General features: G+C 36.7%; 2 protein-coding genes across 4 annotated transcripts in view; both read left to right on the top strand.

The window, feature by feature from the left end:
* Positions 1-1672, top strand: part of LOC148173001 (uncharacterized) — a 29634-nt gene extending 27962 nt beyond the window's left edge. Inside the window, exon 5 of the mRNA XM_088039825.1 lies at positions 1582-1672. Within this exon, the coding sequence (XP_087895951.1) occupies positions 1582-1623 (42 nt within the window). The 3' untranslated portion in view covers positions 1624-1672. The remainder of the gene's footprint in view (positions 1-1581) is intronic.
* LOC148173002 (1-phosphatidylinositol 4,5-bisphosphate phosphodiesterase epsilon-1-like) lies at positions 1669-23625 on the top strand. Of its 3 annotated transcripts, XM_088038592.1 has the most exons (18): positions 1669-1756; positions 5598-5731; positions 7538-7669; positions 8279-8424; positions 11606-11909; positions 11987-12165; positions 12465-12648; positions 13530-13819; positions 16891-17088; positions 17178-17331; positions 17384-17518; positions 17569-17753; positions 17888-18013; positions 18236-18701; positions 18750-19202; positions 19254-19426; positions 20834-20967; positions 21016-23625. In XM_088038592.1, the coding sequence occupies exons 1-18, from the start codon at positions 1669-1671 to the stop codon at positions 23319-23321; spliced, it is 5787 nt and encodes a 1928-aa protein (XP_087894718.1). In that variant the 3' UTR covers positions 23322-23625. The 3 variants fall into 3 exon arrangements, with proteins under 3 accessions (XP_087894718.1, XP_087894716.1, XP_087894715.1); XM_088038590.1 differs by lacking the exon at positions 17888-18013; XM_088038589.1 differs by lacking the exon at positions 17888-18013 and having other exon boundaries at positions 20834-23625.
* The last annotated feature ends 1442 nt before the right edge of the window (positions 23626-25067 follow it).

Below are 25067 nucleotides of genomic sequence, written 5' to 3' on the forward strand. Positions count from 1 at the left end.
AATCCAACAGATAGATTGGTACATGTTGATCAAAAGTTTTGGGAATATAGAAATCACAGATTCTCAGAATATAAAAATTTTAATCTAAAAAGGAGTTCAAAAACCTCAGATTCCAGTTTTTTTTAGTGTTACGTACTTACAGATTCCAGGATTTAAGAACCTTGGAATTTAAAAATTTTTATTTCAAAATAAAAATTCTGGAAATGTAAAAGTCTAAAAATAGCAGATTTCTAAAATTTCTTTAGTTTTAAGTGACATTGTTCACTGTTTTAGTCAATTTCTTTATGTTATTCAAATTCTGAAATTCTCAGACTAAAAAAGGTCTAGGATTTTGAGAAATCTTAATAATTGGAGAAATTATAGTCTGAATTGAACTTGTTTAAATTTCTGAAATTCTCTAATCTTTAAATTTTATAACTATTTTTTTTCATTTTTTATTTGAACAAAGCAATAGGATTTATTTTTAAACCGAGTAAACGCAAAATAACAAATTTAAAACTTTTCCTCGCAAGCATTTTTCTTAAAGTCCGTTCTTTAATTCGGACCTTAAACCAAGAGCTTGATCCTTCTCAGCATTATCCTTCCTCTTATTTAATTTGGCTATATCAACAGTTTTTATGTTGGTGGAATTTACTGGGATATCCCAAAGTGGTTTTTTATTCCAACGAGGGTATGATAATCGTATACGTCCAGATCAATGAAATGGGACTGTAAATCCCAATACGTTTTATCGCGTCAGTGTGATTTTGTAGTACTTTACTGGTTCGTTTAGTTGAAAAATCTTTTGTTGCTATTATTGTTGCAGCTAACCAAATTTGAATTTTAATACATATTTATTTGTGCAGATACAGAAATTACAATTTGTTGGTATTTGTGTCTAAATCCGATTTGTGCACGTTCAATTTAAATAATGAACAAACATATTTATATTTTACAAAAAAGAGATTATATTTTACGAAAAAAAGAGCAAACAAATGTAATTAAACATGACCGGTGCGTAGGATAAAATTCTAAATTATTCAACAAATTAATACGTATAGTATTAATATGCAAACTTTATATTATTTCCATCACAGACTACCCAACACCTGTACCGTTTAGTGTCACGCAATAAAATAATATAAAATGAATGCCAGTTTATTGTCACAAATTTATGGAAATTAGCGATACTGAGAAGCAAAAAACGCGACAATTATTAGCAGATTACAGTTTTTAATTTAATATAACGTTTTAATAACGTTTATGAATAATTTGTTTCTTAAAATATAAGATTATGAGCCCGTCCGCCAAATTAATGGTGCTATCACAGTAATAAAATGCAGAAATTCGACCTCCTATAAAATAGGATTACACTGATAACAGCGCAGCATCCAGACAACTCAAACCATAAAGTTAAACTTATTGGACCTTAAACCACAAAATTTTAAACTTTTTCCCCGATTACTCGATGAGTTCTGAACGTACAGCACTTTGTAACTGTATGAATCATGCATGCTCGTATTCCTCTGACTTTTCTGTCGCTCCAAGAAGACTTTGTCTCAACAAAAAATTTCTTTTTTAACAAGCGAAATTGAATTTCAGGTGGTTACACCGTCGAGCGCTAGTCGTGTGAGCCGGGGGTGAGCCACACATGTCCTCGGCTCGAGAAACGCCCCTTTCAGTGGGGCCATGCGTGAGCTAGAGGGCCCCACGCTCCGACACCTGACCAAGGACCAACAGCCCCACATTCATGTACACCCCCTGCTCGACGTTGACGGTGAGTTTTATAATTGAATTCCCTACTGTTGTTCTAATTCACGAGCGAACAATTAAATTCCTCGAAAGGGTGGATCGTCCCCTGTGCGAATTAAACTAAAAACGTCATAAAATCAACCGCAAGATTTCTGTTTGCTACGAGAGTATGATTACTTAAGGTTTTATTAGGGGAATTAAAAGGCGATAATTAGGAAGGAAAAATTTATAGCGGCGCGCTATACACGGTCGAGCAATTATCCAGAAATTTTATCACCTACAAAAAAACATACACTTTTAACTTGGTTTATTGAAGGATCCAAAACTTGGACTTTATTAATTCCGTTTTAGATCAAAACTTTGAAATTGTTTGCGTGCATCTAATGGAGAAATTCGGCGCAACTTGCATCTTTCACACTTTGTTCTCCACTTTGTATGCAGAAAAGCTCTTTGGAGGATCAGCAGACAGTGTGCATAAAAGATGTTTGCCCAAGTTGATATACACAATGTTTCTCCACAATACTCGTAATCTAAATCGCAGTTTCGTCATACAAAAGGACAGATCTCGCAGGAGCTACTTATTACATTGTCCTCTTGACAATTCAAAATTAATTACAAGCGAGGTTTGGCTTAACGAACTTAGGGAGACTATTAATATTTCGGTTTCCTTTAGAATTCAGAGTAATCGCTTTAATCAAGTGAAAATAAACTAATTATGTTTTATTATGGGATCGAAAAACATCGGAAATTTTAAAACAAACACAATTTATTTTTACATGGGCGCTTCGGCAACGTATTCTTTTGATGTCTGTTGTACACGAAAATATAGTGCGGTCTAAATAAATTGAGATCTCATTGAACTGTCACCGACCCATTTCATGTGTAAGTTTAATTCACTGTTACAATAACCCCAGTGGTAATAAATGTCAAAAACGACATTTATCAGACAAGCAAAGACGGAAGTTCAACATTTGAGGTATGCTTTACCAAACACAAAAGATTTATCAAGTTACATATTTGTCAGGTTCTTCATTTTTCTGTGGTGGCAGTTATTAAACACAAGCAAAATGCAAAGTAAATGTTGACAACTGTTGTTCACATTTATTTAGAGCTTTTTCTGACATAAACATCCCAAGTTCACATCTTCTTTACTTTTAGAATTCGTACTGTGATGTCAAGAATGTTAATTAAAAAAACAATGGTCATTACGGAAGTGCTTACAATTAGAATTTTGTTGATCGTTCGTAAAATATTTAATTTTCCCGTTAACACCTTCTCGTTAATTGTAATCAATCAATTTAAAATATTGGAAAAACCAATCGAAACTCGTGGTGTTATTGAAACTGGACTTTACCCATGTTCTCAAATAGAATCAGTTGAATCAGTGACGAGATATGTTTCTGTCATATGCAATTTTCGTTTTCAAGAGAATCTTCACCATACATGAAAGGAGCTTTTCCTTTATTTGCTCCAGAGATAATCTACCTATTCACGAATGCATGTAAACTTAAAAGGACAATTTAGCCTAAAAGAAAACGAAATTGCGAGCCCTTCCAAAGCTGTTTTCGTGTCAATTTATCTTCGACTCGCGAAGGTGCTGAACAAATAAACAACAACCATTTCAGGTAAAAACCCTAACAAAATTTAAACGAATGTGGATGCTTTCCTGAAATAAAACCTCATGTTTTCAGCACCGAACCAACTGTACCATTTATTCATTAAACGAATTTAATATGAAAAACATAACGTACGGAGGGAAATTTATTCTCCTGTGATAAATTTACCGTTTCGCGAACAGGTAAAAAGAACCATCCATATAATAAGAATGTCAGAGTTAATACCTTTGAAGGCAACCACTTTTGTTTCCAATTCTTAATAAATAACGTCTATCTGCTCGAGATACAAATCAAGGAAGAAGAAGGTCGACACTTCACGTTTCCGAGGGTTGGAATAATTCAAAAACGTCATGGGGTGGGTCTGAATTTATATGAAACGTCGCAGCAATTTGGAACAGTAGCAGGTGTGAATGCCAGCAGGCGCTATCCCAGCTCGCTCTCACTTCTTCCTGGACCAAGTGTCCTGCAACGTGCTGGTTATGCAAATTTCACCTCACAACTTAGAGACGAAATTCTAGTTGCTTTTAAATGCAGAAAGTGTGTTACTGGGAATATCCCAATTTTAAGTATCGACAGAACGCCCACTGAGCTTATCGAAAGAAAAATCGGTATTCGAAGCTTCAACAGCTGAGCGCTATTACAAATGTTGCCACAAAGCTATCAAATAAGAAAAGGTTTTCTAACTATGTCATGTGGACATAAATTCAGATATTTGGCATAAATTCCCGATCGTAACGGTGATTAATGATACGCGGAAAATTTTCACAGTTTACATTATCTATGTAAAATAGAATTTTCAGCCATTAATATTAGTTTAGCCTAGAATTGCCGTACGTGCCTACAAAACGTTAAACATCGAATAATAAATCGCAACCAAATTTTATTGTTCCAGACAATAGAATCTGTGATGAAAGCTGCCAGAGCAGTTTCACATAAACGAAGTTTTAGACTCCAAAATGCAAACAAACACTGGCCGGAAAATTTAACAACTTATTACTATAGCCATATAAATTTTGCTTTCCTGTAAACGTGCAGCTTTAAATTTCCAAACTTTTAAAGTCATTCAGATTCTCTACACCCAGTAAGTTCCGTCCAGAGTTAAATTAGTAAAACCTTTCCTCGATATTTAATATTCATGAGACGACAATCCGATAGGTTTAGTACTTAAACCATAAAATATTAACGCTACTGAAATGCAGCGTGCCCTTGGCATACTGATACGATTTGTCAAAGCACATTTTTAGTACACCATAATTATAACTTTTAAAGTAATTATGACCAATAACTCTGCCAATTTTCATTCTGATGAGATCCCGCAACTATTAAACTTTTGCATCCTTTGCCTCTAACTAGAATTAGCAATTCACCACAATTTGAGTTAACTTAGCCGATAAACTCTTTCATAAAAATGCATGAAGATATTTTACCGCAAATTTTTATATCTCTTAATCTTCTAGTTATTACGTATTAAAAAGTTAAGTTCTCTTCCTGCAGACTGACAAGGAAGTGATGGGTCAGAATCGTTATCTGCTAGTAAAACACAAGACGTTGGGTTTATTAGTGTTAAACGACGCTGTTAAAAAAGGGAAAAGGAAGTTTGACGAAATCGTTCAATATTAATAAATTATTGGAAAGTTTATGTCGGTCTTTTGTGCTCTTTCCTTAGCATGTGTTTACTTGTAACAGCGAATATCGGCTTTGTGATAGTATTAAGTGAAGCTCCATTATAGGGGTACGATTCATGATACCATTCAAACTAATCCTGAAACTGACATTAGGCGTCCTCCCTCCCCTAACATACCATTAAAACGCAATAAACAATGAAGGTAATGTAAAGTCAACAGGACCGGTTGCATATTCATCACACGCGGAATGCGAGGATCCCCTTCCTGCACTTTGAGCCAGTCCTGCAGGGCTATCTAGTTCAAGGCCGTCACGTTCACGCCCTAGCAAGCAGGGTTGGACTTGATAAGCCAACAATCCAAAGCGTGATCTCATCAACTTTTTGGAATTTTGAAAACGGTCAAAATGAATAATAAACAAAAACCCCAAAAGAATTTTATTTATTACACCATTCCGAGCGTTATGAACGTGTTAAAAAGTGTCAACAAATTGCTTCACTCCGTCACTGTATTACGCACCCTCTTTCCGCTTTTTTGGATCTGATTTACAACTGCAGATCCGCCCAAGTTAAAGTCGGCTCCCTGCGGTGTCATCGCGGTTTAATTAGTTGGTGATTTTTGTTTGCAGAGCTGGAGAAGAGGATTCCTCTCGCAGCGCAGACAAGTTACTGCGCAGAGCTGGAGGAGTTGCAGGAGCTGCTCCACTTCCCTGAAGAGGTTGCTCTGCGCCTGGCCGATACTGAGTATCAACTGTTCTATCAGGTAATTGTCCGGTGTATTGTTACAAATTAATCTGAGGGAAACCTACACAGAACTTCGTAATTGTTGACGTTAGATAGTTATTAGCGAAAGTTCGTGGAATTTCATTTGAGCTTTCTTTGTTCACTTTGAGCAGATGTTGAAATCATTGCAAATTGTTTAGTTTGGTGAATACAGTGCTATCAAAGCCACAGTAATAAAATATTAATCAAATATTGGGTTTATTCAGTAACCAAATCATTAGTAATGTCGCTAACGGATATTTGGTTAAACGATTTTTGAGGATAAACTCTGCAAATATTTGTGCTTTATAACAGAATGTCTGGGGCGCTTTCAAAAATGACGATTGTAAGCTTAAGTTATTAATAAATAAAAACCTCATCAATCAGTTTCAAAATTTGAAAATTTAAATTTAAAATAAAGAATAGTTATGCTTTTGCAATAATGGTGGATGCGCCGGGTTTGATCCGCTCCGCTCTTATAAGAAAACTCCGACTTTGGGGACATCTGAGATTTATTTTCTTCCGCCTCCATTAAAAATGGCGACACCTAAATATTTACTCGGTAATAAAATTGTCACAGTGAGATGAGTTATCCTTCGGCGACATAAACCTCACGAAACCTCTTTCACGTGGGCTTACACTCTGTAATTCTTTTAGTCTGATCTAATTGAATATTGAACTAGGAAATCCTCTTTCCAAAGTTTTAGTGAAGTGATACGGATTAAAGCCCTTATCCTATTGTTACATGAAAGTGTAATAAAGGTCAATGACGCCCATGGGTACGGAATTTATTGGGACGTCGCGATCATTTCATTCAGATTCGTGACGACATCATTTTTTGTTGTTATAAAAAAATCGTCTTGAGTTTCCTGCACAAGAACTTTTGACATTCACCTCAAATAAAATTAAATTAAATTAAAAACGCACACAAAGTCGGGTCGGAATTCCTCAAAAATTAAATTTCTTTTATCGGCCATTTCTGTGGAAAATATTTTAAACATTTCATTTAATGCTTCATAATCGTAACATTTAACTAAACGAACCTTTTATATTTTGAGTACCTTGCAGTTTTAACCTTAAATGCAATACAAATGTTCGGAATTAAGTGCTTGGAACGTGTTTAACTTACTACACACATTGTTAAGACGAAACTTGATGTTGACGAAGTTTCCTTTTGTTCGTACACCGAAATTCTCCTGTTTGCTTTCGCGATCCTTACTAATCTGCATGCAGTATGAATACAAAGTAGTGTACCATGTGCACGGCAAAATTATCTCTATTGAGAATATATAATAAATTAATAGCAAATGAAACTTCTCTTATTGTTAGCTCAGTTAGATTCGAGTTAGTGAAACAGTTTAGTTTCTGACGCAACTAAATTCGCCAAAATTTAAAATTTTCCTAAAAATGATATGCAAAATCACATTAACATCATAATTCCAGATTTATTCTACAAAACGAACAAGTCCAATTAATTTGCTTTGTGATGTAACAACGCCACTCATTATAGCGGATAAATTTCATTTTCCACGATTACGGGCAGATATTTTGGGCATTTTATGAGAATAAATTCATTATTACGTGAGCAGATTGATGAACTTTCAGGCTGTTTCTAGGGACAATTTTTTGTGTGAAACCCTCAAGGGGAGTTCAGTAATAAATTAGTAAAGGCACTGTCACTCAGTCTATCATTTACTGATTACAGATTGAATTACAGCTCGTAAAGAAATTTGAATCAGTTAGAATTATTCAGCACAAATCTCGTTCATTTCTAATCAACATAATGACGTTGAAATATCATTTTTAGGTTCCACCGATCGATTACTTACGGCAGGTGACCTTGGACCTTGGAGGAGCCACGGGCACGTCATCAGACAACCTCCCTGGTAACTCCTCCACGAGGTCTTCTGTAGCTACACTCATCAAACGTTTCAACGAGGTAAAAATAACCAACTCTTTTGAATGAGACTCATTTAAAGTCCTTTGAAGTTGTTTTAATTTTTTTACATAAACGGCATGTTTGCCAACGGGGAAAGAATCGAGTTATAACTCATCGTTGATGTGTTCTATTAGATCCGTTTGTTATGGCTGTGGATTGAGTTCGCTCGTAGTTGTACGTAATAAAAGCAGTATTTGTTTTCTGTTTTGAAAAGAACGAGTTTTACCTAATCCTTGATTACTCTGCTTTCGCCACAACATGACATCTGAGTTATAATTTAGATTCTTCGAACAGACTTACATTTTCTGCAACATCAAACTTTGTGAAGGATTTTACCTACTTCAGCGCATTAAGTTGCTGCTAAAAGCACCACTTGATATAAAATGCCTAACGTTACCATTAAATATATACCTCTTTAACATCTTAATAAATACGGAATGTGGGAATAAACCTTATGTTCCTTTTAGAACCACTGCGATTTCTCGTTTTAAATGGTGAAAATGTAACGTCATTCTTTCTCCTTCAAATGAATGCGATAATCCTTTTCGACTCTACACGTCGCAATCCATTTTGTGTCCGGCTTTCACATATTCTGTTTGAATGTATTAGGTTAGTGCGTGGGTGACACAGCTTATAATCTCCCAACCCACACATGATGCTCGTCGAGCGGTTCTTTCGTGCGTCCTCCGAGTGGCGTTATCCTGCTGGAACATCGGCAACTTCAATGGAGCCATGGAGATTATTGCCGGCCTCAAGTAAGTCTTCATTTTAACTATAAAATCAAACATTGCATTTCTACTTCTGCTTTTCAATGGGACTCTGAATTTCATAAAATAAAATAAAAAGGCAATAATAACTCATGTGTCGTTGAGAATCAATTTCGCGCCCAGCTGAAACCAAAATGAAATAAACTAACATTGCAGCTGTGTGCTGTTATCGAAACTTCCGTTTTGTGTCGAGTTAAAAAGTGAACGAAAATTCTGGTCCTGACTGAAAACAATACAGGCATTTTTTTAATTAATTCTCGCACCTACTGTACGGTGTTCTTACTAAAAGTGAGAATATTAGCTGTATAATTTATACTTTTCATTAACTAGATCTCAGCTAGAAACCCTGGAATGGTTCTATTTATTAATTAAAGCAGGGAATCTGGTATTTGCTTAATGTTACAGTCAAATATAAACAGAATCTAATGAATTGCAAGGGTTATATATTTTTCCCTTCAAACTATTTTACTAGAATCTCTAGTATAATCGCGGGTTTTCTTCCACCTACCGTTTCCGACCACAAAGCCTAAAAACCGCCAAACATTATTGACATGTTTTGTATGTTATATCCGCCTTGAAACCGTTCCAAACTTTTACTTCCTGTGCACGTATAACATTTCAAGTTTTCGCCGTCTTTTTCTCAAGATTACTAATACTCCTTCATTAGTAACACAAGCATTCTCATAAAAACACGGCGAAATTGAGAATAAAAGTGCCATATTGATTTTGGATTACGTCAAGGAAATTCTTTTACGATTCATTGAGCGCGTTTTTATTTACGCGATATTTGCAGCGTTTTTCTCTGTTTCCGTTGATTGTGTACTGAATATTCGACACGTTTCTCGAATCAGGCGAGCAATAATCCAGACGGGTAACGTGTTCAGAAAACGTACACTTTCATCGGGTCAAAGATGGAATTAAAGTCTCATATTTCTGAGATACTGATGGTTTAAATTTGTGAAGCGGTAATAGAGGTGAGCTTGATATATCGGGCTTTTTAGAGAACAACTTCGGTTTTATTAAAGAAAAAATTGATCTCTTTTTGATTTCCCCGCGATTTTTCTCACCTCATTAGTCATTAAGCAGAACAGGGAAATTCAAAGAAAAAAGATGTTCGGTGTTGAACTGAGTAGTTAATTAAGAATGAAATTGAGTTGACATTTTTTTAGAAAAGAATGTTTTTCATCTGAGCGCTTCAAGCTTCTTGTTTCTAATTAAACAGTTATAGTGAAGCAGGTACAAATGTATCTTGAAGCTGCTCCGACCTTTTACCTGATGTTAAAAAGAAAATCTAATAACACCTCAATTGCTGACGAGTTCAAGTGATGCAAATAACAAAAAAGGAGAGACATTTCTAATAGTAATAGACTTCCAATCAATTTGTTTTGTTCTTCATGCGTAATAAGCAAATATCCAACTAAAAAAGCCGCCGATCTAATCAGATTTTGGTATTAAAATGCATTCTCACTTTGAAGTTCCGATTAAAATTATATGCACTGAAATCATTTTAGCTGAACTTTGTGCTCTTAATTACCTTAACAAAACGTTGCCACAAAGCCAATTATAAAATGTAAATTTCTACTGTAGCAAACCATCCTTCTTTTTGTTTAATACATCGCACTTTTGTAATAATCAAGAAGAAATCGATTTAATCTGTCGATTACCCATTTGTGCACTTAGTTTCCTCTAAAGAAATCAGAACTTGTAATTTGGCAAAACAAACTGACCTAAGATATTCCCATGAGTGTTTGGATAACATTGTTGAAAATACAATATCCAAGATTACCTCTGGATATTTCAATAAATCTAACCATAACTCCGTCCTAAATTATTCTAGACATTTCAGATCCAAACCTCCACTTGTGCCTGTGCCATTGTTACATTGAAACACATAAACTACGTGTGTCATTGCTGTGATGTATTGTTGTGAAAACAATGGATCGAGCGGTTCATTTTCGATAATAAATAGAAAAACAAAACCATTTGTAAGCTATCTGTAATACCTGAAACAACTATTTAAATATGTCATGACAAATAAATTGAACAACTATGGAGTTTAAAATCAAATTATTTAGTGTTAATAAAGTCGTTAAACGTCACGTATTGTGGCCACGCGTTCATCAATAATTAAATAATTTCGGATATTGTTAACACAATTTATAAAAGCTTTTGTTGTCGACCTTATTAGCACGATTTCCTCTCGATAAGTTCTTATAAATACGATCGATATTTTCCTTGTGAAAGCTCAACGCGATATCTATTATTACTAACAAGACATTTTTCATTCAATTCAAAATGTTTTCATATTACACCGGTGTAGCGACATTAATTTGTCCACAATTATGAGCAAAAAGTCGACCTCAAATTAAAGATGTTTGTAATGTCAAATACGTTACGGTAGGTCTTAAGAAGCATTTGCATGAAGATGGTGCAAATTCATCAAGAGATGTAAATATTATTTAAATTTTGTACTTGGTTAACTCAAGCGGTAGTGTTATTGTAATGCTAATGGAAATGATAGACAACTCGACAGTTGGTAGTGGTTTAATGTCAGTCACACTACTAGGGATTAAATCGTAAAGCCGTGTGTACACAAGCTGAGGATGCATTTTCAAGATAGTTCTATCTGACTAACGCACCGGATTTGTTTTAGTTCGCAACTAATAAACCACACACTTTATTATCGTTTTTTTGAAGCGTGTAATTGTTCCTTACGAAACAATATCCATCCATTAAGCTCTTATAGTGAAAGCTGCGATAAGCCATAATCTTATCGTTAACAGCAGTCACTTGGATGTCCCGTGGTGTATAAAATCGTGCGCGTTTTGGAAAATTGGTTCCTGTATGGACCAGTATTACTGTCGTTTGAAGTAATAAGGAAAGTTTGGGGCCATTCGTGACGCAAGGGTAGGGGTTTCTTTCGGCCTCCAGCGGATAATAAAGAGTTGTAGGCCGGCGGAAACTACTTGCTTTTACGTTGCATAAGCTTCACTAAGGCTCTAGAAGATAACATCCTCGTCCTTTAAGTTGTTCGCTGGAAGACCGGTGAAAAAATAAATTTGTTACCCAAGCTGGGTTAAAACGAAACAGTTATTCGAGCACGTGCTCAAAGTTGTTTCGTAAATCTCACGCATTTCTTCAACTTCTTTATTGTTGTCTTCTTTTGTAGGTCCAATAAACTCAAGCCGTTCTGGCTGTCCATTACGGAGAAGGAGACGTTGCCGGTGTTGGACTTCCTATCGGCGGCGCTCCTCTCTGCGGAATATGATCGTGCCTTAAGCAGGGCCTTGGCTATGGCCGAATGTCCGGTGGTCCCGTTCTTTGGGGCCTTCCTAAGGGAACTGCGGGAGATTCTAGCGTCGGGACCACCAGGACATGATCTTGCTGCAGGCTCGGAATCCATGCCGCCGCCAAAGCCACCAAAAACAGACATGCGCAGAGAAAGGGACCAACAGCAACAGCAAAGACAAGTGGTAGGTGAGAACTTTTCCGTTTTGATTTCTCAATGGTTGGAGCGATCTGGAGAGGTGAGAATGATTTTTTTCTACAGTTCATATCAGATTACAATGGAGAAGATCATCATTTTACTAAGATTGGTCCTGGCGGACTTATCAATTTGGAGAAAATTTATCGAACGCAAGCCGTAATGGACCACATTTCCCTTTGTCATCAGCACTATCACACCCGCAATCGTCTTTCACCTACCGTTAGTCTCATCGAATATCTTAAGTAAGTTAAAACTAAAAGACAGTAATACACTTCCGCTTTAAAACTTTTCCTAATAAAACCATGCACATTGCTACTAACAACACTAATAAGAAACTCCCACGTCCCAAAAGCTATTACCGTTCAAAAACGTCATTTATTTTTATTTCTCACTACTAAAAGGTAAATAGGAATGAATAATAGATTTTGTTGACAAAACAGCTTTGAAATAAGCGCTGTATAATTCGTAAAGTTCGTAGAGTGATATAAGAAAACCCAAGAACTTATGCGGGCTTTTGAATAGAAGTTTGTTGATTTTTCAGGTCGTCGACTGTAAATGAGCAGCGCGTTTTAGCAGCTGCACCCCCACAAAGAACTGAATTAGACGCTGAATATGACTGTGATGTAGATGACTATCATCCTGTACAACCGCTCGTTCACGATCATGGTGTTAGTTTTGTTTGTCTTTCGTCTCCACTTACGAAAATTGACCAACACGTTATGCAGGTACGTTGTAACGTCATTCTTTCATGGCTTGCATCATCAAAATCCATCAACTTCGACGTACTCCACAATGTTTTCTTAGTTTGAAATTTAATAAAATATGCATGAGGGTAGAAGCAAACAAACAAGCGTGGAATTTTTTTGACTTGTTTATCAATTTGAATATGCACTTGTCAGAAACTGATATTTTATTGTTGAAAGAGTCATTTTTATTTTACATTGTAAGCACCCATAAATAGCGCATTGTTTTCCGACAATACAATGATAAAATCTAAACATAACGAAGTACTGAATAGCACAAAATATTACTAAAACTTAAACTTGTTTTATGCTGGGAGGAATAGGAATGGAGTTATTTGATATTATATTTCATTTTTGTCTCATTATTGATTCTGTTTCCTGCAAGAAAAAGCGATGGTTAATGTATTTCCATTCGTACTATCATGTGATTAATAATGGTGGATGCGCCGGGTTTCCTCATAAATTTAAACTAGATGCCAAAATATGCACATGTTAATGCTTTTTCCTGAAACCTTATTTACAGATCGTATTTGGTATTCTTGCTGCAACTTTCTTTCTTTAAACTTAATTTACATGTTTTTTAGAAAACTTATTTCCGGTTCAACCATAAATCATCTTTTCATAAAAAGCGTAAGCGCCCAAAAATCCGAGATTATTAAATAGCCGAGTCGTACAAACACTAGATCATGTTCCTTTATTCAAATCAACATTAAACGCTTCAGTTCCGAACCGCTTCGTTCGCATCCTCCACATTTTCATGCACCAGCAAGAATGACCTTGACCTAGTTCTTGTTGGGGCGACAAGTGTCATCTGCGCTGTCGCCCTAACGAACTCTCATGCATGTTTGGGTTCATTACTTCAGATACTCCACCATGGAAGCACGGCAGTTTTATGGGAGGGCGTCGAAGGACCCTCGCCTGGTCTCCGTGGGGTCCTGCTTTATTTGAGGTTGGACCGATCAGCTACGACCTTGACATGGGTCCGTCCCAGTTGGAGTGGGCTGAAAGCTGGAAATACGAATGATTCCGATCCGTTTTCTACTGACTTTAATTTATCTTTTAATCCTGAAGAGACTCTAGCTCCGGGCCTACTCACCAAGCTGGCATTACAAGCTTCCGGAGAACAGTCCACCGGAACAACGCTGGACGATGGGTAATGCACGAAATTCTAATTTTCTCTTACAAGCGCCAACTTAACATCGATTTGGTAGGATTGAAAATTGGGACGCGGTATTAACATTTCAACACGAAACTGGAAATATCTCCCTCAATTCATAAATCTAGCATCGACTGCTGTCACTTTTTTTCTACTTCCTAATATCCACCTCGGGTTTATCTGATTGAACTGGTCACAAAATTACACTCCACAAACTTTATCAAATTACTTTGATTCCAACGTTTGGCAGCAACAAATCTATTATCACCAATTATACTTCACGGAAAAATACACCCACTAATCAGAAATATTGATCGTCTTTTTTAGGATTGCTGTATAAAATATTAGATTCAGGACTAATACTCGTAACGCACGAAATTATTTTTATGCACACCTACTCGTAAAAGAACTTAAGTGTTTTCCATTTAGTGTTTACCCTACTTCTTTGATGTTAAGCGAATATTAATGCAATCCACTACCATTCAAATAGCGGCAACAAATGTTGAGAAAATGGAGATAATTTGATCAGAGCGTTAAAGAAGTGGACTGTGCGAAGCGAGTAAGGTTCAAGGGCAGTAATTATAAAGCACTTTTTAATATTTCCTTTTAGTTTTATTTTTATCAATATTATCAGTTTCACACATGAGCGTGGGAACAATTTGGGTTATATTATGAATTCACACCATGAGACGCCACAGACTCTGTCAATCATCTGTCAAATTCACTAACTAAAGGATATTATTTTTCCTGTAAAGAAAAAATTTAAAATGCAACTCTGTAATTGATTGTTCACCAAAACGATTTTTTAAACATCTGCAATTCACTAGGATTGTTAAACAAGAACTGTCACATTTGTCAGATTGTCACCAAATTGTAGCAGCATCAGCAATAAACGTGTTTTTGTTATTGTCAGTCCAAATTACCAGGTATTTTATTATATTATAACTTTTATTATGGCAGCTCTTGTTTGACATTCCGCAGTAGTTTAAGAAAATCAGCATTGTGTAATAGTATATTAAAACACCGAGTTTCATAAGGCAAATTTTTAGGCACGAATCCAAGTTTATAAAACGAGCGGCAAAGCCGGGAGTTTTATAATGGATGGGTGCCTAAATGGCCTTATGAACGAGGTTTTTATATTATTTTTTCTAATTTGTTCTTCAAACAGAGCTATTTTCGCTATTTTCGCATTCGTTTTCAGTGCTAGAATATCCATATCGATACGGAATGTTAGAATAGCTTTGTTTCCATAGCAACTTGTTAATGTTTAAAATACAAATTAGGAAGTCTGTTTTTTTTAAACCACCAACACCGCACTCTCCCATCACTTTACAATCGGCAACGTCGTGGATGGTGACTTTTTGGTGATAAAATCAAATAGGTTAGTTGCCTTATTGACAATTTCATTTCACAAAACGGCCTTTCAGGCTATGTCGAGTCTTTTCACTATTTAATCCTTTAAAAAGAAATCCTGTAAAAAGAAACGTTTTTAACGGAAATACTGCGTAATTTTCAGAAATGTCACAAATTTGACATTTGTTTTCTCACCAAAAATCTCCGTAGGCAACGTTGCCGGTTGGAACGTAGGGAAGATTGCGGTGTTGGTGACTTAAAAAAACTCGTTCTGCTAAGCGACCAATCACAGAGCCGCATTTTAAATTTGGCGCCTACGAAAATTCTCTGCAGGAAAGATAGGTTTTAAATAATTAAAACATTAACAGTACTTATTCAGGAATCGATAATAAAATGTTTTTTAAAAAGCGACCTGCGTTTTACAATCGCGTTCTTTTAAAATTTGTTTGTTTAATGTAGCGTGATTTGCTGTCAAAACAAACATATTTTCACACTTTCGTTTCAAGTGGGCTGCGTGTTCACTACAGCGAAACAAATGAAACACAAGTAATCTGTCAGAAAGTGTGAACACCAAGCCAGGTGATAACATTCGTATTTCATTCACTGTTGAACAGAATCCAACAAAATAGTGATAAAATTGATATAACTACACTCAAAACATGGATAAAGACAACCAAGCGGAAATTCAGACAAGCGTTGGAAAAATTGAAACTCGAGAGAAAAGCTTGAATGAACTCAAAGAGGAACTTTCTCGGCTGTCGCGCGAATTGGCAGAGTGCCAAGTAAAATTTAGACAATTAAATCAACAGAAAGAAGTTTGTAATAAGCAAGAAACGATATTGAAGAAAGAAGCTCGCGCTTTGAATGAAACTCTTCTGGTCGAGCAGTTGAAGCTTGATGATATACTGAAACAAGCCGAAGCGCACGTGGAGGAGTCGGTACATACGATAAATTGCGCCGTTGAAAAGAATAAGCTTAGATTTGGAGGAAACGGGGAGTTGCAGGGGGCGAAACGGGAGAAGAAGCAAGCATATGATGAGCGTCGGAAGAGATATACTGAATTAAAGGGGGAGCTAGAGGCGTTGCTGCTTTATAAGGAATATCAAGAATGTGTTATTGATGAACTTGAAAATCTAGAAAAACAGAGATCTTAAAATTATTTCAGTTGCATTGTACATTAAAGTTGAATTAATTATTATGATTTTTTTCTAATACAGGAAAATTAGAAATCGTTTGGCGTGTCCGACACACATAATATAAAACCTTTTAACTTTCAATCGAAAGTCTCATTTCTTAATTGAAGAGTTATTTTTCAAAACTCAATAAATCCATTTCATAAATTCTGACAAGGGATTAGAAAAAACGATGATTTGTTCAATTTTCTTCAAATTTACTTGAACTATTTTGGCATAAGAAGGTAACACAATGTTTTAGCAAGAGGTTTTTCAACTGAATAAAAAATACACATTGTTAGATTTACTCAAAATAATCCTAATTTTACATCAAATCCAATGTCAGTCAAAATTTGATTTATTGAGTTTTGAAAAATAACACCTCAATTATTTATTAGTTTAAATTATCAATACTGCATCAATTATTGAAGATGAAAACTCGTGACAAACTGTTTTAAATAAATAAACTTGAAACCAAGCCGTACGTTTCGTGTCCAAAACCTCTTGGACTATCCGGTGGTGTTAACATTGTTGAACTTGCAGATTTCTGGATCTCATGGCGGTTAAAGAAGTTCACTTAGGAGGAAGAGACGCGGAGAAAGACGCCGAGCTTGCGACAGTAGCTCGAAGGTACGGCCTCAGCCACGAGCCTGGGAACGAATGCGCTCTTACAATTCTCTACGGATATAGTTTAAGTGACAATAAGCTACTTTACATCGTATGTCCATCAGCTATATGCAGGTATAATACATTTTTTTTGTCGCAACAACACATACTTGTTCGTGTAACGACTTGGACTTAAAAAGCAATTTTTTTTTGTCTGTGCACAGAGTATGGTTCAGCGGTTTATGTTGGCTGATACGCGGATTATCCAGGCAGAGTTCTTTGTCAGACAGGCGACTTCTGTGGTTACGCGAACAATACATGCAATTGTATCACGAAGACGGATATTGCTGTGGTCCCTTAGCCGCCGACGCTATCAGGGTAAATCAAATACATCACTCCTTACTTACCGTTTCACATTGATTCTTCATAGTCTTTTGGGGGTAGAGACTGGTCCCTTGCCGGCATGACAGGTACGAATCAACCGGGCGAGCCATCAGGGGCGTTAAGACGAGAAGTTTCAATGAAAATCAAGAAGAAACAACTTCTCAGCAATCAAACGTTCAAAGTAAGAATAAAGTACAAATGGGAAAGTTAGTTGTAAATTAAGTTTTATAGGATCGCAGCTTAAGGAGTCAATTCGTGGAGCCTGCGACTATGTGCATGGAAAGCAGCTACTGGAGAAATCCCACGCATCATCGCCAATCGACACCTACGACTTTTCCGGATCACCAGCCGGATGTTTCGAGACATCACAGTTTAGGGCAATTGGCGTATAATTCGTCCCAACCGAAATTTGACAGGTAATTTCCAACTTTGCACCTTCCACTTTGAACTAACTCTATATCGAAAAGTAACACGAAACTGCTCTATTTTTCTTTTTCTAAAACTTCACTACACTTCAACTTTACAAAATTGAATCTAACTTGGATTGTAGCCTCGATTTTAAATTAACAACTATTGAAGAAGTGGCCAATATTATAAACAGCCTGAAATGTAATGTCTGTGGTGTTGATGATTTGTTGTCCGACACACTTTGTTGTCCGTTTGATAAAAATACAGGGTGAGTGATCAAAGTGTTCGAATTAATTAAACTAACATCTGCATGGACTGAAGAGTTCAAAATTTCTAACCATAATTTAAGAATTAAGTGCTTCTAACAACAAATTAGTGAATGCTCCAACACGCAACTAACGAAAAAATGAGCAGAGTTAAATTTTCGCTATTTTATGTTATTTTTAGTTGCTTTTAAGTAGCCGAAAATTGTCATTATTTCCTTCCGCAGAGACAGACACGGATCGACAGAGCACTTGTGGCACGGAAGACATCCGAGAGTGGGCTCAATTCTTTACGATACTCAATTAGACTTTGTAGACTTCGTTACTCTTTTTCGTTCGTTTAGTTTATTAATTCGGAAAGATTTACGGGATCTCTTCGAACAACTAGCAATATCTTATCGAAGCATGGCTGTGAATACAACAAAAGTAAACGGTGTTAAGTCAAAAGTAGAAGCTAAGAAAATGCAAAAACTCGGATTGCTAACAAGAAACAGTCGAGCCGAAATCGAAGGAACTGTGGTAAACTCGCAGAAGAAGATCTTCGACGCGATCGCCGCCGCAAGTATCTTCACGAACTGCGCTGGAATTGATACAAATAACTCGCAAGTGATGACAATGTCAACTTTTACGAAGTTTCTGGAAACCAGGCAGATGGAAGTTTGGACCGAGGAACAAGTGAAGGCTCTTATACATGTAAGAAATTCAACGAGCGTGTAATCGCTTTAATAAGTTTGTTTGCAGAGACACGAGTCGGACGCGAGTTTACGAGCTCAGAACTGCTTGTCCTTTGAGGGTTTTGCGAGATACCTAATGGATAAAGACAATTATGCCTTTGTGAATGAACGCGAAGTTCCTAATGAAAGTGATATGGGTAGACCGATGTCGATCTACTACATAGCGTCGTCTCACAACACTTATCTTACTGGACACCAGCTAAAAGGAGAGTCATCTGTGGAACTCTACAGTCAAGTTTTATTGACAGGATGCAGATGCGTCGAGCTGGACTGCTGGGACGGCGACGATGGCTTTCCTATGATCTACCATGGACATACTTTCACCACGAAGATACCGTTCAACGCTGTTGTGGAGGCGATCGATAGAAATGCCTTTGTTACTTCGCCGTATCCTGTGATCCTATCGATAGAGAATCATTGCTCGCTACAGCAACAGACCAGAATGGCCCACGTGTTCCAGGTATTTCATTAACATTCCAACGGCGCCCATTCTCATGCTCTCATATTTCAGCGCGTTTTTGGAGAGAAGTTGGTGACAAATTTCTTATTTGAAGCTGACTATAGTGATGAACCGATGTTGCCTTCACCAGAACAATTAAAACATAAGATTCTTATAAAAAATAAAAAGTTAATAATGGAAGTGCCTGCGCCGTTAAGTTTTACAGCAATGTCTACGCCTGGCAGGTAATTCTAACATTTGCGGAACGTCAATTGCAAAAACAAAACACTGAGAGACTTTTATTTTCTATTTTACTACCTTTTTGTTTTCCAAATGAGAGCTTTATTGTACCAGAACAAGGCGTTTCAAAACTGCTCCAAAGCAATAACAGTTCAAGTTCTGTTGAGAGACGCGAAGAATTCATAAATAGGTAGATATTCTCCCAGTGAAGTGCTTGGTGCTCCAACCTAACTAATTTATAAACAGGACAGAAGGGAATGGTTTCAAATAGAACAAATAAATGTAAAAAATCAGTTAGATGAACCATAACATACAGGTGTACCCGAATAAAGTGCAAAGATTTTAACCCCAATATCAAACAATGCAGTTTGACATAATAGAAACGGTACCGTTTCCGAAAAAAAAATGATTAAAATTTGCTGCAGAAATTAGTGGGCGCAACTGAGGTCTATTAGGGTAGATAAGTTCATTGTCAAATTCAGTCCAGACCATTAAAAAGTTGGGAATGAAAACGCTAATAAGCAAGTGCCAAAAAATTTCTTTATCGGAGTTCCAGTCAATTTAACATTCATAGAGGTAGAGAAATGTGGGTTTTACAATGTTAAATTGTCCAAATTTGGATTATTTTGAATTTGATTTTTTTTATTCTTTGTCAGTGGTTTCTTCAGAAGTGTCGTGATTAACCTAAAGTTTTAAAAACTGTTTTTTTAATGGATTAAACTGAATTCGATCGTCCAATGGAGGGCATTTGATAATTTTTCGTAATTACTTTTTCATTACTTCGTTTCTCATTAAAATTTCAGTTAGATCCACAAACCGAAAAAATCATCTTCCAAACCAATCAAAATAAAGATCGGTCCTTTTGAGGGCCCAGTTTATTTCAAACAAATTAATTTTTCGCAATAGACACATTGAAAAATGACTTTTTTTTTAAACCACTAAATGAAAGTTAAACAAATATAATTAGAGCGAGCGTAAACGTTTTTTGTTCGAACGGTTTTTGCAGTCTTTGGGAAACAGTTGATGAATTCGATCCCATAAGCGTCGAATAGCGGGTAATTCGAGAGGTTTTTGCCCCATTCGATTTTTTTTGCAGAATCGTTAACTGATATTGGTGTTAAAAATCTTTGCACTTTATTCGGATACACCCTGTATAAAAACAATTTAAGTTTTTTTTTTCTCTTATCGAAACTCAACAGAGTTAAACTTTCACTAACTTAAATTCACTTCAAATCGACTTCTTACCTTCAGAAAAGTTGACTCGTAGTACAAAGGAAGTATTTGCACACATTGCTGACCCTAATCCGTTCCATGGAACTCTTTAACAGAGCGAAAATTGTCATTATATTTGAGTAGTTCTGGAGCGTCTAGGCAGAAAGTAAAATGGGACTTTACACTTGCTCGAATTCCAGACCCGGGTCGGGGATAAGGCACTCAGTTCCCGGTCGAACCAGTTCAATAATAAGCAACACCAGCAGTAGTTCCTTCAATGACGACTTCAGTGATGACGACTACGACGATGAAGACGATGAAGACAATATCGATGGTAAAACTCCTCCACAAACCTCCACTTCCTCAACATTCTCTTTTCCAGAAAAAGCAATCCACGGTATCTTAACCGCCAACGAATCCCCACGCCCTTACGGAGTCCCACACACAGTCTCCAAAACAAGTTCCACAAAACGCGCCGCGCCCGACGACAAAATGAAGAAACGCAGCAGTCAAATATCCAAAGAACTTTCTGACATGGTGGTGTACGTACAAGCAATCAAGTTCCGAGGCCTCAACACGATAAGTCCGAGTAGTTCAGTGAAGCAACGCCAACGGACGTGCATGTCAAGTTCCGGAAGCTCGATCGTCACGACCGGAAGCAGTTCGGCTTCGACTATCAGCTCATCGGGTATAGCTTCCAACGAATCTGAAGCCACGATTTTCGAAACGGAAATGAAACAAGTGCGGCCCAACGTTCATCTTCCGTGTTATCAGTGTTCATCAATCAATGAGAACACTGCAAAAAGACTATGCAAGAGACAAGCGTTGGGAGTGGTGGCGCATACACAGACCCAGTTGATGAGGACATACCCAGCTGGCATGAGGATTGATTCCACGAATTTTAATCCGGTGATTTTCTGGTCGTTTGGACTACAAATGGCAGCTTTGAATTACCAGACGGAAGATACGCCCATGCAACTCAACACTGCAATGTTTGAAATCAATGGAAAGTGTGGATATGTGAGCAAACCAAACGTGATGTGGGACAGGTCACATGTCATGTATCGACGGTTTAATCCATACGACAAAGAGTTTGATGGGCTACACTCCTCCCAGATTGTGATTAACATCGTTTCGGGACAATACGTCTCTCAGAGCAGCGTCAATCTTAACACTTACGTCGAAGTGGAGATTATCGGAATACCTGTTGATTGTAACAAACAAAAGACCAAAGTCGTGCAAAAGAACGCACTGAATCCCATCTGGAACGACACTTTCCACTTTAGAGTGATGTTCCAAGATTTGGCTTTCTTGAGATTCACAGTTATGGATGCCACTGGTAACCATCTCTTGGCTCAACGGATTCTCCCATTGAAATGTTTAAGACCAGGCTACCGACACTTGCGATTGAGATCTCCACAAAACAGGTACCTCAACATGTCGACACTCTTTATATACTCGCGAGTTGAAGAAGAGAGCTTAGAGAATACCGAATCACGCGACTGCATGGAAAGATCCCAGCCGGAAACTGAACCAAAAATTCAAGTTGATCCCAGTGCTGATAGCACTTACTTAGGTATTTCTGGCACTCCTTTGTGCGTAAAACGTCGAATGTTCTTCCTAATGGTTTACGGTGTGGTCGCCGACGAACCATACACGATCTTGAAGATAACCCAGGAAACCACCACCCAAGACGTTCTTCTCTTGTGTTTGCAGAAAATGAACGTTCCTGCGAACAAAGTCAACGACTATATTCTGGTGGAAGAAGTCGCAAGCAGTTGGGAAAAGAAAGATCATAACTTACCAGCGGCTCAACGCATTTTGGACCTTCATGAGAGGCCGCTACAAGCACAGTCTCAATGGAAAGGAGAAGGTCGTTTTATATTAAAAAGAATGGGCGATGATCCCAGCAGCAGAGCCTGGTTGTCATCAATCAGAAGCGTCGCTAATCGCGAAAGAGAAGCGCGAAAATCAGATGGTGCACCTAGTAACGCTTGGGAAGAAAATGACACTTTCTTAGTGTGTATTTACAACGTTTCTCCAGAGATTCCTTACGCTATTTTAAAAGTTCCGTTAAATGCGTGTGCGCAGGACGTTCTTGCTCAAGCTCTAGTCAAAGCGCGGCGACTGGAAGACCCCATGAACTTTGTCATAGTCGAAGAACTAGAATGGGGAGGTACTGGTCACAATATAGTGCAGCGTTCTTTAGCAGATAACGAAAATGTGTACAATGCCCAATCCGGTTGGCAAACAATTGGACGCTTCATCATGCAAGACAAAGCCAACACTACTACTCCCACGTCAATGCGGAAGAACAGAATAACTTCTAGTTTGAGATTAGCTACCTTAGATCGTATTAGTCGCGGTCTGAATGTGGCAAGAAGTGTAGCCACGAACAGTATTAAAGTGCCGGTGCAAGTTGCGCTAAGTGATCCAACAACTTCCAAATGGAAGAACAAAACCGGTGAAGACTCGAGGAACAAGGGAGCACCTCGAGGTAAAGTAAACTCGGAGAAAGACACAGCAGTGACTTCAAGCTCCGCGAATCAGAAACAGCAATGTCAAAGAGAGGTTCATTCAGAAGGTGAAACTCTTAGTGATGAAGACGGCAAAGAGTCGGATTTAATGGCAACAGTGTCGCGATTGAAGAAAGTTTCTTTAAGAAAGTTCAAAGAGTGGAAATCATGACTTCTGGAATAAACTCTTAGTGCATTTTTATTAAATATTTTGACACAAAAGTGTTTGTATTCTTACTAACAGCTTTATAAATAGAGTTGTTAGATGTAGCAACATAGATAGTGTTAAAATTTGTATTCTACAAAATCTATTTTGCTACTGTACTTATTTTGTTTGTTACAACTTTGGCACTTCTTTGAAATTTAAAGATTGTGGTTTGAACTGCAGTTAGACGGAGGCACTTTATTTGTACTTAATTGTCAACTGCACCAGAATTTTACATTCAAATGGTTTGTTAAAATGAAGCTTTTATAAAATTGTGATTGTGTTTAATTCACACTTGTTTCATATTTTTATCTCTATTAAGAGTTAACTACGACCCCATCAATCTTGTCATAAGAGCATATCTCAAATATATTTTGCCTTGATGACGATTTTTGTGATGTTATTAATATGTTTTATAGTTTATATATAATTTATTGAAATTAAATAACTTTATTGTTATTAATATAATAGTAAATAAATAATAGCTAATTATATTTAAACAAAGTGAAATATAATACCTACTTAACTAATGGAAGAATGTACGTATAAAATTGTCTCTATCATGTTTCTCATATCTCTGATATATTTGTTGAATTTTACTAATTTTATTTATTAACATATCCCAAAGATCAACTTGCAGTATTGATAAATTTATAATAATCGTTCTTGTACAATATTTGCATTAACATTGATGTAATTTATAAAATATATCATAATATATTATACATATACGAAAATATATACTGTTACTTTGTAGTACAAACTTGACATGATTGTTTTTACGTAATATTGTTATATTTAACGATTTATAAAATATATTGCGTTCCAAAAACCGCCTCCCCTAATCTATACATCCTTATATAATAATTTTAACTTATTTTTAATCTACAAACCAAATAGTTTTGACTATTTCCCTCAGAAAATTTCAACCAAGCACATTACAGAATTTGGCAAAAATGACCTAGCAACGAAGAATATCAGCGAATATTTAAGCACTAGTGCAATTAGTCCGAGCTCCCATAATATAAAAATCTGAGTCATAAGCTAATTCGATCAAACAAACTTTTTTGAAGGTTTTATGATGAGTAGATTCAAGATCTTCTGGTGTGCCTAGTCGCAGCTTGAACGAAGTACTTCTTGAGGATGATAATTAACACTTGGGTAATTACTATCAAAATAAAATTGGTATCAAATGAAAGATCGGAAGCTGTAGTGTTAGAAAAGTTTGGTTTGGCCTACCGTTTGCCGTCACAATCGCGTGAAAAACACCTGGAATGCTCTCAAGGTCATGCATGCTATAAAGCGATCTGCCAGGTACTTCTGCCAGGAAATGGCATGCACTCGGGATATATCTACTGAATATTTTATTTATGATTTCCAAACCCAAAAAATAAAAGTAAAAAATCACATACTTTTACACGAGCAACCGTTCTTCCATGAAATTAACATGGAAACATAAAATAATTAATCAATATTTAATTGATTAATTTACCTGGAGCCACGGATCGAATCCCGGCTGTTGAACAATAAATTACATTCATCATCATCATTTTTGCACGAAATAGCTCGACAAATAAATAATGCTGAATGTCCGGAACGCAGTAAGAATTTTCTTTGTCGTATCAAAGCTGGTGCTAATGCGAATGTAGGCACCCAACATTTCAAAGAAAGACATGATTCAGAAATGCACATGTGCAGTTGCTTATCGCGTGT

Source organism: Gnatocerus cornutus, chromosome 6 (genome assembly GCF_029298725.1).
Source record: "Gnatocerus cornutus isolate USDA-ARS CGAHR chromosome 6, icGnaCorn1.1, whole genome shotgun sequence".
Lineage (NCBI taxonomy): Eukaryota > Metazoa > Arthropoda > Insecta > Coleoptera > Tenebrionidae > Gnatocerus > Gnatocerus cornutus.

What these genes read in the sequence shown, in the direction of transcription:
- LOC148173002 (XM_088038592.1), top strand. Translation starts at nt 1,669, where the DNA reads ATGCGTGAGCTAGAGGGCCCCACGCTCCGACACCTGACCAAGGACCAA. An exon ending in TAGCCGCCGACGCTATCAGG is followed by an intron (nt 17,332 to 17,383) that starts GTAAATCAAATA and finishes GATTCTTCATAG; the next exon opens with TCTTTTGGGGGTAGAGACTG. An exon ending in GCAATGTCTACGCCTGGCAG is followed by an intron (nt 19,427 to 20,833) that starts GTAATTCTAACA and finishes CTCGAATTCCAG; the next exon opens with ACCCGGGTCGGGGATAAGGC.